General features: G+C 31.5%; 1 protein-coding gene across 7 annotated transcripts in view; it reads right to left on the minus strand.

Moving 5' to 3' along the window:
• The window catches only part of LOC139519811 (glycerol-3-phosphate acyltransferase 1, mitochondrial-like), a 50,449-nt gene that overhangs the window by 11,212 nt on the left and 22,833 nt on the right, over positions 1–16,404 (minus strand). For all 7 annotated transcript variants that reach the window (XM_071312084.1, XM_071312083.1, XM_071312081.1 and 4 more), the window contains exons 9-18: positions 12,690–12,786; positions 11,658–11,787; positions 9,127–9,209; positions 7,471–7,584; positions 6,835–7,081; positions 6,249–6,319; positions 5,554–5,702; positions 3,680–3,783; positions 2,666–2,808; positions 987–1,064 (exon numbers count right to left, since the gene is read on the minus strand). In XM_071312084.1, the coding sequence (XP_071168185.1) occupies positions 987–1,064; positions 2,666–2,808; positions 3,680–3,783; positions 5,554–5,702; positions 6,249–6,319; positions 6,835–7,081; positions 7,471–7,584; positions 9,127–9,209; positions 11,658–11,787; positions 12,690–12,786 (1,216 nt within the window). The remainder of the gene's footprint in view (positions 1–986; positions 1,065–2,665; positions 2,809–3,679; positions 3,784–5,553; positions 5,703–6,248; positions 6,320–6,834; positions 7,082–7,470; positions 7,585–9,126; positions 9,210–11,657; positions 11,788–12,689; positions 12,787–16,404) is intronic.

The following is a 16,404-nucleotide window of genomic DNA, read 5'->3' on the forward strand; positions in this document are numbered from 1 at the left end:
GGTTAACTGGTTATGCAACTTAAGCCAAAATTTCAAGTAAACATAAGCCATATAGACATTTCTAAAGAAACCATTTGTTCATAATAGTAACAGTAGCAGCAGAAGTATGATTCAAGGCAGTCTTAGTGTACCACAAGAAGAATTAAAACTCATTTTGGTCACTTCTAGATCAGGGCTTCAAAAATTTTTTGAGTCAGCAGGACATTTTTTCAATACTGATTTTTATCCCTATAGACATGTTACTTCATAACAAACATTGAATATAATCCTATGATTTAGCCATTTAAGGAGGATAAACTTCATACCTTTTCAGTGCTTTTAATAAATTTCATTTTTGTAATTAAATATTACATTTATAGTGCATGGTTTGAATTGGCATATAATAATAAACGCAGACTTAACAAAGTGTACAAGCTTATTTTTTTTGATAAACACGTTTTCCAATACCAGATATTTACAAGATGAGGATAGAACGTGGAAAAGACAAAATTGTGCAAATCATGTGTATTCTATCTAGTCTTATTTAAGCAGTTCTTTCAATGTTATTTCTAAAGGAGAATACTTGCGATAAACGCAAGATGATGGTAAATAGTATTTGGTTTAAACCAGGAATGTTTTAAACTTTATCCAGTACAAGTAGTTTACCAGACACAGATGATCACAGGATAATCTCAACAGTTAGGACAGTTCATTTAACTTGATTGTGATAAGAGGGGATTGTAGTTGGGATTGTCGATAAAGTACTGTCACTTTAATGACCAGAAAAGAGTGGCTGTTTAAGGCATAGGGTCAAGTAAAATTGGTTGATTTATTGAAATTGCCAACCCACATAGGATGTCCATTTTATGCTTGGCCCAGTGGGACAATGCCTGATAAATTCATATTTGTTCGGCAAATATGACTTTTGTTCTGCATATATGACTGTTTTGAAAGCTTTGTTCTAGATATATAGTTTTAGTTTGAATTATATTCATGTTGATACAAACCTCTTGTACTCTAAGGATTTCTGATGTTACTAACTCATCTAAAGCATCAGCTAATTCTTCCTCTAACCTTTTACATGGCTGAAATGAAAAAAATATTAACATTAACAAACAACTTCAACTATAAGAGAAGTCACAAATGGCTACCCCTGCCTTACTAGAGACTTACCACAGGTTGCGATATTGAAATAAGTAAATTCAATTGTCTCCCCTTAACAAGTGGGACTGAGATCAAAATCTTTTAAGAAAATCATCAGCTGTTGTTCTAATACCGTGTCAATTTCATTAATGTCTAAAGGTTTAGCAGAATTGACACTTACAAGAACTATTACCACATATTGCCAAATTGAAGTATGTAATTTTTATTATCTCCCCTTTATCATCAATATTAATCTAGTAGTTTAGCAGAATTGACACTTACAAGAACTATTACCACATATTGCCAAATTGAAGTATGTAATTTTTATTATCTCCCCTTTATCATCAATATTAATCTAGTAGTTTAGCAGAATTGACACTTACAAGAACTATTACCACATATTGCCAAATTGAAGTATGTAATTTTTATTATCTCCCCTTTATCATCAATATTAATCTAGTAGTTTAGCAGAATTGACACTTACAAGAACTATTACCACATATTGCCAAATTGAAGTATGTAATTTTTATTATCTCCCCTTTATCATCAATATTAATCTAGTAGTTTAGCAGAATTGACACTTACAAGAACTATTACCACATATTGCCAAATTGAAGTATGTAATTTTTATTATCTCCCCTTTATCATCAATATTAATCTAGTAGTTTAGCAGAATTGACACTTACAAGAACTATTACCACATATTGCCAAATTGAAGTATGTAATTTTTATTATCTCCCCTTTATCATCAATATTAATCTAGTAGTTTAGCAGAATTGACACTTACAAGAACTATTACCACATATTGCCAAATTGAAGTATGTAATTTTTATTATCTCCCCTTTATCATCAATATTAATCTAGTAGTTTAGCAGAATTGACACTTACAAGAACTATTACCACATATTGCCAAATTGAAGTATGTAATTTTTATTATCTCCCCTTTATCATCAATATTAATCTAGTAGTTTAGCAGAATTGACACTTACAAGAACTATTACCACATATTGCCAAATTGAAGTATGTAATTTTTATTATCTCCCCTTTATCATCAATATTAATCTAGTAGTTTAGCAGAATTGACACTTACAAGAACTATTACCACATATTGCCAAATTGAAGTATGTAATTTTTATTATCTCCCCTTTATCATCAATATTAATCTAAAGCTGTTTAGCAGAAGTTGCACTTGCAAGGAAAATTGACAGACACTCATGGGCATTCCTGTAAACCCCCATTACAAAAAAAAGTATCATTTATTTCAAACCAAAGCAGAGCAGAAAACAAGTATACAAAAGATAAATAAAGGATGAATAATTATCTATAGAAAAAGGCTCTTAAAACTTTAACCTGAAGTGGGACGAACGGACAGACTAACAGATAGACGGACGAATGCACAGATCAGACTATCATAGGTGGGGCATAAAAAAAATAAATAGCTGCAAACTTTGTCATAAACCTACTATTAGCATCTACAGAAAGGCAGTACAAATATTGATTTTTGATTCCAGCATTACTTAGGAATATATTGACGGTAACTTACTGGACAGAAGATAAAGTCGTATTTGAGAAGTTTACAAAGAGACTGTGCTGTTGTTAGTATATCTTCTCTGTTTGCTGTGACATCTTTCTTCTGTTTGGTAACTGATGACATGTCTATATCACAATGGAATATCACAGAGCAAGCTGTAAAAAGAATATAAGGAAAAACACTTTATTCGTATGTGGCTACTCAAGAAATATAGACACCAGTGTGTCCCCAATTAAATCATCAAGTTTTTACTTAAATACCTTAAAGCTAATTAAACTGAACTTTGTGAGTATTCAACAATACACAAGGCCCTCATACTTAAAAAGGTTTTTAACTTACTCATTCATTGTGTATAGGGAAGAATCTCATCATTTCATTTTTAAATACCTATCATATTTAGAAAAGCAAAGTAAGCTTTTGGAAAAAAATCAGCTGGTTCCCAAATAACTGTCCATACAATATAGATCTATTAACCTCATGTAGTTGTTTACTAATTCAGAAGTAAAATGATAATATCTTTAAACATGTGTTTGAGTTTATTATTGGATTAAAGAAATTCTTTAGATTATGTAAGACATGGCTTCACACATGATCATCAAAGTTCTGTTGGGGTTTCTTTTCTCTCTTTTTCTTTTTTCGTTTCATTTCTTTGCTGTTTTTTTGTGTTATTTTTTTTTATTTCTTGTATGCAGACTCTTATTTATTGTATTGTTAAATATGTTAAATGGAGAAGACCTCAAAAGTCTGATTGACTTGTGTCTTATCCAATTTGTGTTTAAGCAAATAAAATAGGTTTGCCCTAGAGTTCATCACAATTGACATATTTTCAGACAACTTTTATCAAGTGACTAGGGTTATAAAGACAGTTTAGCTCATGGTATATCTACTGACAGACGTATTCTATATCATTAACAATATGCTAAGACCACAAACTTCTAAAGACTTCAAATATAAAACAAAATGTTTTACTTGAAAGCTCTGGTGACAAAACCATATTTGAAGATGAAAAATAACATTACTGCATACCTAGAACACTTTCCAGCAGAAAAACTGAAAGCACTGGATTTGCATAATAACTGAGTTCAAATATCTGTGGTAATTCTGTACAGGGTTTGATATTATTGTCACCTCTGAGAAGGAAAAGAAAACATATATCTTTATATTTAATGAAATACACAGTATCCTTGACACAAAACAATTACCACAATCTGGTTGGGTTTTTCTTTATGCAACATTTTTTTTTTTTAATTCATGAAAAATATTCATATTAAAACTTATTGATAGGATCATTGTTATGATAACATTACTATTAAATTGGAAGTTTTTAAACTTTCCCTGTTGTTGTAAACATCATTTAAGGATTTGTCTTTACACCAATATAATCAACAACTATTAGCATCTAATGTTTCAAGTTGGTCTGTATCCTTATTAATTAGATCAAAGGAGTAAGTTCGGTAAGGGCCATATTTGGCCCCAATTATAAAGTTCATAGTTACAAGACAATAAATGTTTTAAGTTGCCTTAAAGATATGTGAGAAAGTTTAACAGAACTGTTTTTATCAAAATTTTATTTTAACACGTTGATTTTTACATCCCAAATAGGTCAAAATAAAGGGTTTTGGTGAAATTTGACAAAAACAGCTAGATTTCAACCAATTTATGGACCAGGAAAGATAGAGCGCAGGCGTCGACAAACTTAATATTCAAATAAAACATGTGAAATGTCTTCACAAACATTATATTAAAAGATCTTTGTTGTCGACGTATGCACTCTATGTTTCCTGTCTAATAATCTATGGGAAATTTACCCATTTTCATTGATTTTTTGTGAAAAATCAATATGAGTACAACTTGTGACGTCATAATGAAAAGCAAAAACGTAAAATTTTCAACAAAATGTCTTATTTCCTATCTAGTCACTGTATAAGCTATAATTTATTGTGATATTGGTCAATAAATCCGAATTTGAAATTGATGCTAAAAATGGAGGCCATTTTAGGACCTTACCAAACATACTCCTTTGCAACCAGTTAAGAGAATGCAAGCCATGCAGCAATGCAGCAGCAAAGTGAGTGTTAATGAGAGATTATTAACACCTCTTTTTTCTTCGATCACATTACGGTTAAACCTTGCTTTTATGAGATCCTGATAAAATCAGCATTATATTAAAACCTAAAAATCTGCGTTAAAACTGGTCATATTTCTTCATGGAGTGCCATTTTTTTGTGATTTCATGAATTTTGATATTATCAAACATCTAATTATATTTGTTTTAGATTCATATGCACATTGTTGGAAACTTCAAAATCCAATGCCAATGAAAATGATAACTTTCCTGCAAACCACAATAATTTACATCCATGACAAAAACTATTTTCAATTTATTTTTTTGAGTTTGTGAAATCCATGAATTTAAAAACTCATTCAACTTAATCTTCAAGCTTTTTGGCATGTTTGTAATTGTATATTGTAACTTTAATATTCGCTAAAAATTACTTTTTTGTAGAATAAATAATGAAACAATGAATATTCATGCCATTCAATAACAAAATGGATTGTTCTTGTGTTTGCTTTAATCTAAATAACTTTTAAAATTGCTAATCAGTTTTTTTTATTTTTATTAAACTATCAAAAATGCTAATACTTTTTTGAGTCACTTATAAAAAAATAATGAACACTGGAGTATTTCAATAAATTTGTTGTATTATTTTACAATTGTCATTTCAGTGCCTTTTAAAGCTGACTATGAAGTATGAGTTTTACTCATTGTCCAGGTCGTTAAAGTGACCCATAGTTGTTAATTTCTTTGTCATTGGGTCTCTTTGGCAATCATACCACATCTTCTTAATTTCCTATTTACAAAGAAATAAAAAAAAAAAATTTGTATAATTTGAACTTACACTTTTATAACTAAATTTTCTGTCAATAATTCCATAGCATATTCCAATACTTCAGAAGTTTCTCCAACAAAACCTACATCTCTCTTTCTAAATCTTAACTCTCCCTTTAACCAGTCAATATCACGAATCAGTTGTTTTACAGTTGTTCCCTGATATATAAAAACAAGCACTGCATTTAATATCTGTATCTTCACAATTCTTTGTATGTGAAAAAATTTTTTTTTTTTACCTTGACAGCTGCATTACAAAATAAAAGGGCTTTTCTGGGTTGGCAAAATTATGGAAAATCTAATACCATTTTGTATCCAAAAATTTAACCAGATTAGTGAAATTGTCTCCGCTTGGAAATGAGTTATCATACATATATTGAAGTCTATAATACGGGTAGAGGAATTGAAGATAACGCTTCCATTACAGCATAATTGCCCAAATTGGCCTATTTGTCTATTTATTTAAATGCAGGTTTTTTGCTTAGACATCTTCATAACAAAAGAATAGAATTAAATTTCGAATGTTTAACTGGACTATCTGCATTTATAGTCAGTGGAAGTTTTTTCTCATTTAAAACAAAACATTGATTGGTTAGGTGAAGACTACCTTTGCAGTATAGATTTAAGAAATTATTTTTCTAAATCAATAACACAATTATTTTTAACATCAACGATATATATATAAATGCATGAGAATACGAATACCTCTCTGTACTTTGTAAGGAGAAGGAAAGCCACCAGATTAGTACACATCAACGACTGAGACTGTACACTGTCTGTAAAATATAAAACATGTACCACAATAAGCTTGCATCATTTTGATTAATTATCCAAAAATATCTGTGACCCCATCTTAATTTGACTAGTTCTTTAAAATGTGACACAAATCTGATGAATTTCTCTAGTAATATTCAGAAATATTCTAAGAAAGATTTTTAATAATATTCAAATCCTTTGATTCATTTAGTTTTAATTAAGCTTTTTAAAAATGCAAAAACGGCACAAATGGACACTGTCATGACTATTTCCCTTACACAGGATCGTTTTTAATTAAAGAATAATTCGTTTATATTTTTTGTTTGGTAATATATCAAACCTTGACTTCCTCTTTTGACTTGTTTCACATTTTGTCATGTAAACGCCTTTCTTAACATCTTTCGTAATGTCTTAACAATATGAGTTTTGCTTATTGTTGAAGGGTTTCTGGTGGAGAGTGTCTCATTAGCAACTATATCACATCTTCTTATTTTAATATGAAAGCTAACACAATACTATCTTAACATTAACTTACAGTAGAGAACATGCTCTGCAACCCCTTCTATTGATTGTCTTTGATCTTCAATAACAATATCTGTACCATACAGTGAACTACAACTACCAGCTTTACTTATATTAGTAGGTGATGGTACATCTCCAGCATTACTTGTATCCATAGGCAATGGTGTGTCTGCAGCATTACCTATACCAGTAGGTGATGGTGTGTCTGGAAGATCATCATCTGACATCATTGATGTACTAGCATTACGTTGAATGTATTCCTAGTATGTTATAAACAAGTATGAAATATGAGCTTCTCCATTACTGACTTATCATTGGATTATAACTTAAATGGCAACATTTCGGGTAAAGGGTTAGTATTCATTTGTGATAAATAAGATTATGGAACGACTATCAAAAAAATCTGCATGGAAGTGGTCTGAAGAATGTTTTCATGACCAAACATAAACTTAATTCTTGATAGACATAAAGGCAAATGTTTAGCCGATTCCAAAGTTTAAAAAAAAATGCTATTTAGTCTATATTCATAATCTTAGAAAGCTATACTTAATGACCAAAAAGTATTTAAACTAAGGTAATGGTCAAATGATTATACTAAAATACAGAAGACCATGATGTCAGTCTAGGCTAAAAAAGAAAAATTACTTACTTTCAAGGAAAATGGATGACTAAAGTCCACTCTAACACTACCATAGTTTCCACTGAGTACTTTGACTACACCTTTCACTACTCCCCAAAATGTTTCTCGCTTTTTTGGAAGACCCTAAATAAAAGATAACAAGAGGCTATTAGAGTGACAGCAAACCAGATTTTCCTGCAGAGGTCTAAACCTGAAAAGTTGAGCAAGTATGGACACAACATTGAAGCTTAAAACAGCTCTGAATTTGGATTTTGATTGAATTTGTGGCACAGCATTGGTTTGTGACACAAAATGAATGTGTTCAAAGAACTGAAAAAATTGAAATTGGACATTTACCTATAATGGTTCATTATCTAAAATTTAAGTACATTGTTAGAATCAGCAAAGAGCCCCAAGTAATATTTTTGGTGAAAGCAAAAAAAGTTACACCATTTCTGTACAAAGGGAATTGTGATCAAATCCAGTTAAAAAATAAATAATAAAATAGATAACTAAAAGGACTACAACTCAACAAGGAGAAAGCTAAAATTGTGAAAATTGAACATGACTTTCATTTAGTCACAGGAAACAACATATCTTGATTTGAAAAAAAATTCTCAAAGTGATTTCATGTTAGCCCACCCACTGTACATCCCTTAAATAACAACAGATTTTCCTTTTAAGATCCAGTTAAAAAGAGAGAATCTTCAAATTTGCATAACCTATATGTCTACAGTAAAACAAAATGGACAATGTCAAAAAATAAAATTCAGCTCTGTATTGCATAACCTACATTTGGAGATTTTTATATCATGATGCAAATAAATTTCTACTGTGTAACCAAATAGTTCAGGGTGAGTCTGAAGCTCAACAATGTCCTCCATCAACCAGTGACAATGCATTACAAAATTTGACTTCAACAAAAATCCCTACAAGAAACACTAAATGCATTAGCAATGCATTAACAAAAATACAGTCTGCATAACCTCAGTCAAAAAGAGACACATTTTTGGCTCACTTTCATTCTGAGTTTTAGAGAAGAAAATTACATAGTATGCAAGATTTGTGGGATTACAAAGTTAAGTTCATTCAACCTATTGAAAAGATCACAGTATCTGTAAACAGGAAGTAGGTATCTGATAGATCCAAATGTGCTTTTACAATACTACTCATTACTGTTAAGATATAAAATCAGTGTAAAATTAGTTATTGAGAAAAGTGTGATAAAACAGGAGTTTTATATTTAACAGATAACTATCACATTATTGCTGCTAAATCTCTTATACTTCATATGAATCACACTTAAACATATTTGTATATACATAAAAAACGGTCAATATGTCTTTTAAATTGATGTTGTCATACATGTTTTATTTCATATTAAATACTAATGAATTTCAAAGTAATACTTATTTACATAGATGGATATGATTACAATATCATCCCCAGGAGTTTGTTTAAGTCCTTTGAAAAGTTATACATAAACCGGTTCGCCTAAGAAATTAAATATTATCTTTTGTGTAAACATGAAGTGTTTCAGTGAGCTGTATAGTACTGAGCTAAATATTGAAAGCTCTAGAATATTACTGTTTAATGAGCCTGAAGGGAACACAAATACACATATGTAATGTGCATATGTAATAATATCTTTGTTTGATGTAAAATATTTCCCAAACCTTAACCTACCATTTCTTCATTACAATAGTTTCCATCCAGAATCTTCTCATAATTAATACTGATAGGTACCATGTATGCATCTTCTATCAATCCTGTAAATAGTTTTTTTTTTTAAATAACCAGTTTTATTTTTCACATAATGGAAATCAAAAAGATGGTTTTACCCTATATCAATGCCAAATTATTTTCTTTTTTTTTGTCTTAATATTTATCTATTTGAGAATTTTTAAAAGATGCAACTTTTCCAAAATGTGGGAAACATAGAAATATTATACAGTAAAGTAATAGTAATAGTACTTATAAAAAAAGACAACTCCAAACCTTCTGAAAAATTGCCTCCTATCAACAATGCAGCCTTAACAAAAATCTTCATTTTCAGAATAGGACTGTTAAAAAAACAAACATAATGGAGTTTGAAGAGGAGCCTCTTGATCTCTTATGAATAATCTATATTATTGAATTGATTGCAATGAGTTACACTGAATTCCAAGATGTCGCACAACAATAGGCGTTGCCAGGTGAATTTTCTAAAAAAAAACATCAACTTGTGACCGATCAACACTGATAATTAACTCATGCGCTACATGCATTTGTGAATTATTGTTGTTCGGTCACTTGTTGAATATTTTTCTCTATTTGAAAACTTTGGTTAGTTATTCTAATATTATAACATTGGTTGCAATGATTTATACTGAACTCCCAGTGAAGTGAAATCTGATAATTTCACATTTGAAATCAATCTGATAATTTCACGTTTGAAATAAATCTGATAATTTCACATTTGGAATAAATCGGATAATTTCACATTTGGAATAAATCGGATAATTTCACATTTGGAATAAATCTGATAATTTCACATTTGGAATCAATCTGATGATTTCACGTTTGAAATAAATCTTATAATTTCCAGTTTGAAATAAATCTGATAATTTCCCTTTTGAAATAAATCTGGTAATTTCCCTTTTGAAATAAATCTGGTAATTTCAATGTCAAATAAATCTGATAATTTCTGTATTTTGACCTCATATAACAATGGGTGTTATCAAGACATTATATATGAAGTTGCATCAAAAAAAATTAGCAATGCATAGAAAAATATATAGTTCCTTTCCTATTCTACTTTATTTCATAAAAAAGTTCATGGTCAATGTAATATAAAGAATAACTAATTGAAGAATTCGAGTACTTTTCATTCATGAATTAATTTGTTAAGTCACTCATTTTTTATATATTTTTCTGTATTTGACTTCTTGATCACAGGGATCTCCATGGCCTGTTTAACGATGGAGCCCTGCCATCGTTCAAATGTCTTGCGCCATCGTCAAATGACTCGCGCCATCGTTAAATTGTCTTGCGCCATCGTTAAATTGTCTTCCGCCATCGTTCAAAACTTCATCGTTTTTTGTAGCCCGACGCCATTTTTTTTATCAATTATAATCAAATGCATGTAATTGCATAACCCTTAGGCTTTTTATGTTATAATCCAATACAGTTCTAACGCCTGAGGGATATCCGGATTAAGATCGCTAATTACTTGTACCTGAGCTTGTACAGGTAGATCAACAAACCAAACAGGAGAATACTATCTGAGGATAGACGATCCATTTGTCGAAGTAATCAACTAAGTTTCAGCAAATGATTATGATCATTTAGATTAAATAAATAAATTAATAAATTAATCCAGTTACAAAGAAAACAGTTTAACAAGTCGAACACGTGCTTTATTTTGACTTACGCAATCAGCATCCCCCTTTTTTAAGAAGTACAAAATAAGACGCAAAACAGTAAATATTATTTCATCGTAAATAACTCGAGTACTGCTGTAACGATAATTTAGAATTACTTTAAAAGTTTAAAAGTAAAAACTTAAATATTTCCTGTAAAGAAATATCGTATCTAAATTCCGAATTCATTTCGTATATTACAATCAAATTGATACATCCGCGTTTCCGGTTTCTATTCAGACTCGAAAGATGCATGTTGCACAGCATCAATTTTTCCAGATAGTCATTAAAAACCTTTTCATTTGTCGACGTTTGCTTTACAAATCTCTTTAACCTTTTACATAACCCGTACGAATTGTTTTGTTGTTGCTGCAAATCAGCCATACCGGTAATGGGCTCTGAATTTGACAGTGTCCACGAAAATAAGCTCCACATTAGTCATTAGATGATTTTTAACCCCCATAACAATTACCAAAAATAAAAGAAATCTGCATGGGGACCTTCATGACAGCTTTTGGTCATTCTCGACTAAGGGGGGGCCATGATGACTTGGCATTTGAATGGTTAAAAACGGCAATAAATGAAAATATTGATACTTCTAATTCTATAATGAAAATTCAAATAAATATAATTTAAATAAGCAATGAATTAGCATTTTCACCATTCCTTGTATGGAGGGATAAAATACTTCCGATCGCGCTACACTGTACAGCGTAGACAAGGTTTGTAATGATGAAAGTTCCTCCATGGTTCAATTTTCATCCATGGAGATCCCTGGATCAGTTATTCTATAAGTAAAAGCATTTATTAACAAACCATCATTTAGTGTATCCATGACAACAGACAGTAAGCCTCCTTTTGGATGATAAGCTCTCCCTGACCTTGTTCTTCCACCTTCTATGAAAAATTCTAAGTCTTCTCCACTCTTGAGTATTTCTTGCATGTACTGTTAAAAATTGAATTCAATTGAGTGCATGCATTTATAACATTTGATTTTATGCACAAGGTTAATTAGTCTAAATAAATCTTGCTTAATACTACATCAACATTTTAAGTCTGACTTACAGTATATGCTTTTTCGAGCTTCTCGTTTTTATATAGACTAGACTCGGTTTTGCTTAAAAATATAGTATATACCAATACACATAATTAACAGCGCCTGGTGATGTTTGATAGCCTGACCGGTTTCGGTCCATAAAGGACCTTCATCAGAGGCAGAATAGACTCGGTTTTGCTGTTTGAATGGTTTTACACTAGTAATTTTTGGGGGCACTTTATAGATTGCTGTTCGGTGTGACCCAAAGCTCCATGTTGAAGGCAGTACCTTGATTTATAAAGGTATACTTTTATTAATTGTTTCTTGGATGGAGAGTTGTCTCATTGGCACTCATTTCACATCTTCCTACATCTATTTACATTAAACAAATAGACATTTCATACAATTTGGATACATTCTTCTGCCCTTAATTTTAAAGGCTCTATGTTTTGCTGAAAAGCATTTAATACCGCTATTCAGTGTTGATTTGAGGTTTAATGAGTATCAAAAAATAACTTCCATATTTGTGAGGAGGACACTACCACAACATCACCTAGGCAATTCACCTCAAATAGATCTAAAATAGGTTGTGAGTAGAAAAGTAAATTTTTGAGAAACTTTTAGTACGTAGATCTCCTTTACAGTTTTGTTTGTTGCTGAACTGATTTGATCCCGGTTGGAGAGTTGTCTCATAGGCAATCATACCACATCTTCTTATTTTTTTAATTCTCCTGAAGAAGAATGTTATCATATACTACTTTTAAAAACATAATTGATAGGAACTGCTTGCATTTACTACCATTCCAACTTACAGTGTGTAACACAGCTCTGTAAATAGTGTCTTTTTGTCCTGCAACTTTGTCCAGTTTTCTCCTGATAAAAAATCCTCCCAATCCACGTAGGATTAAACTGTAAAATATAATAACGAATTGAACAAGATGTTGAGTAAACATGGATACATAGAGAACAACCTTAAAACCACAAGAGACATTCCTATTGCTAGTTATTTTTAACAAACTAATGCAAAATGTACTACTAAAGACAGGGCTTACACAAGGTATATGTTTTCAATTTTTAACATTTACAAGGACATAAATCAAGGCAGAGTTCTATTTAAAACAAAACAAATATTTAAGATTGAATTTTGAATGAATTAAAATAGACAAATATTTTCAATGGCAATAATCAACTAAATCAAGTTTGAGATATCATAATAAAACAAATGAATAAGTTTCAGTTAAAACAGTTGAAATTGTGGTTGTCCTTGTTTGCTATCTGCTTACAGAATATATCCAACAGTTGTTTTATTCTTTTATATTGATTCATAGTTCTGTCAAGCAATTTATAGCTTACTATTCTAAATGGGTTTTGTTCATTGTAAAATGAAATGTCTATCTTTGCTAACATTGTTTTCCTTTTTTTCTCTGGTAAATAGTTTTGTGTCATTGACAATTATACCAAATCTACCTATAGATATTTCTTGGAATCATAATGATCCTATATATAAACTAGAGGCTCTAAAGAGCCTGTGTCGCTCACCTTGGTCTTTGTGAATATTAAAGGAAGCAGATGGATTCATGACAAAATTGTGTTTTGGTGATGGTGATGTGTTTGTACATCTTACTTTACTGAACATTCTTGCTGCTTAAAATTATCTCTATCTATAATGAACTTGGCCCATTAGTTTCAGTGGAAAATGTTAGTAAAAATTTACAAATTTTATGAAAATTGTTAAAAATTGACTATAAAGAACAATAACTCCTAAGGGGGTCAATTGACCATTTCGGTCATGTTGACTAATTTGTAAATCTTACTTTGCTGAACATTATTGTTGTTTACAGTTTATCTCTATCAATAATAATATTCAAGATAATGACCAAAAACAGCAAAATTTCCTTAAAACTAACAATTCAGGGTCAGCAACCCAACAACGGGTTGTCCGATTCATCTAAAAATTTCAGAGCAGATAAATGTTGACCTGATAAACATTTTACCCCATGTCAGATTTGCTCTAAATGCTTTGGGTTTTGAGTAATAAGCCAAAAACTGCATTTTACCCCATGTTCTATTTTTAGCCATAGCGGCCATCTTGGTTGGATGGCCGGGTCACCGGACACATTTTTCAAACTACTAACCCAAAAGATGATTGTGACCAAGTTTGGATTAATTTGGCCCAGTAGTTTCAGAGGAGAAGATTTTTGTAAAAGATTACTAAGATTTACGAAAAATGGTTAAAAATTGACTATAAAGGGCAATAACTCCTAAAGGGGTCAACTGACCATTTCAGTCATGTTGACTTATTTTTAAATCTTACTTTGGTGAACATTATTGCTGTTTACAGTTTATCTCTGTCTATAATGATATTCATGATAATAACCAAAAAAAGAAAAATTTCCTTAAAATTACTAATTCAGGGCCAGCAACCCAACAACGGGTTGTCCGATTCATCTGAAAATTTAAGGGCAGATAGATCTTGAACTGATAAACAATTTTACCCCTGTCATATTTGCTCTAAATGCTTTGGGTTTTGAGTTATAAGCCAAAAACTGCATTTTACCCCATGTTCTATTTTTAGCCATGGCGGCCATCTTGGTTTGATGGCCGGGTCACCGGACACATTTTTCAAACTACTAATCCAAAAGATGATTTTGGCCAAGTTTGGATTAATTTGGCCCAGTAGTTTCAGAGGAGAAGATTTTTGTAAAAGATTACTAAGATTTACGAAAAATGGTTAAAAATTGACTATAAAGGGCAATAACTCCTAAAGGGGTCAACTGACCATTTCGGTCATGTTGACTTATTTGTTAATCTTACTTTGCTTAACATTATTGCTGTTTACAGTTTATCTCTATCTATAATAATGTTCAAGATAATAACCAAGAACAGCAAAATTTCCTTAAAATTACCAATTCAGGGGCAGCAACCCAACATCAGGTTGTCCGATTCATCTGAAAATTTCAGGGCAGATAGATCTTGACCCTATAAACAATTTTACCCCCATGTCAGATTTGCTCTAAATGCTTTAGTTTTTGAGTTATAAGCCAAAAACTGCATTTTACCCCTATGTTCTATTTTTAGCCGTGGTGGCCATATTGGTTAGTTGGCCGGGTCACCGGACACATTTTTTAAACTAGATACCCCAATGATGATTGTGGCCAAGTTTGGTTTAATTTGGCCCAGTAGTTTCAGAGGAGAAGATTTTTCTAAAAGATAACTAAGATTTACGAAAAATGGTTAAAAATTGACTATAAAGGGCAATAACTCCTAAAGGGGTCAACTGACCATTTGGGTCAGGTTGACTTATTTGTAAATCTTACTTTGCTGAACATTATTGCTGTTTACAGTTTATCTCTATCTATAATAATATTCAAGATAATAACCAAAAACAGTAAAATTTCCTTAAAATTACCAATTCAGGGGCAGCAACCCAACAACGGGTAGTCCGATTCATCTGAAAATTTCAGGGCAGATAGATCTTGACCTGATGAACAATTTTACCCCATGTCAGATTTGCTCTAAATGCTTTGGTTTTTGAGTTATAAGCCAAAAACTGCATTTTACCCCTATGTTCTATTTTTAGCCATGGCGGTCATCTTGGTTGGTTGACCGGGTCACCAGACACATTTTTTAAACTAGATACCCAAATGATGATTGTGGCCAAGTTTGGTTAAATTTGGCCCAGTAGTTTCAGAGGAGAAGATTTTTGTAAAAGTTAACGACGCCAGACGACGGACGACAGACGACGGACGACGGACGCCGGACGCCAAGTGCTGAGAAAAGCTCACTTGGCCCTTTGGGCCAGGTGAGCTAAAAAAGCATCTTAATAAGTAAGAGTAAAATATAAATTGAAAGTACAAGTCCATGATGTGGAAAAATTACACAACACTAACAAGCACGATATACATTAAGGATAAATCTTTAACTAGAGGCTCTCAAGAGCCTGTGTCGCTCACCTGTTAATGTGTTTACTGATGTCGGCCATCTTCGTTGGTAGGCGGGGTCATTAGACACTTTTTTTTTAAATAGATACCCTAGTATTATGATTGTGGCCAAGTTTGGTTAAATTTGGCCAAGTCGTTTTAGAAAAGATTTTTATACAAGTTACAAAAATGACGAAAAGTTGTTCAATATTGACTATAAAGGGCAATAACTCCTTAAGGGGTCCTCTAACAATTTTGATCATGCTGACTTATTTGTAGATCTTACTTTGCTGAACATTATTGCTGTTTACAGTTTATCTCTATCTATAATAGTATTCAAGATAATAACCAAAAACTGCAAAATTTCCTTAAAATCACCAATTTTAGGGCAGCAACCCAACAACAGGTTGTCCGATTCAACTCAAAATTTGTGAGGGGATATATCTTATTCTGATGGACATTTAAATCTTGAAAGATTTGCCCTAAATGTCTTAGTTTCAAAGATATAAAGCAAAAACTGCATTTTACCACTATGTTCTAATTTTAGCCATGTCGGCCATTTTGTTTGGCAGGCTGGGTCATCTGACACATTTTTTAAACTATAAAC

Source organism: Mytilus edulis, chromosome 4 (genome assembly GCF_963676685.1).
Source record: "Mytilus edulis chromosome 4, xbMytEdul2.2, whole genome shotgun sequence".
Classification (NCBI taxonomy): domain Eukaryota; kingdom Metazoa; phylum Mollusca; class Bivalvia; order Mytilida; family Mytilidae; genus Mytilus; species Mytilus edulis.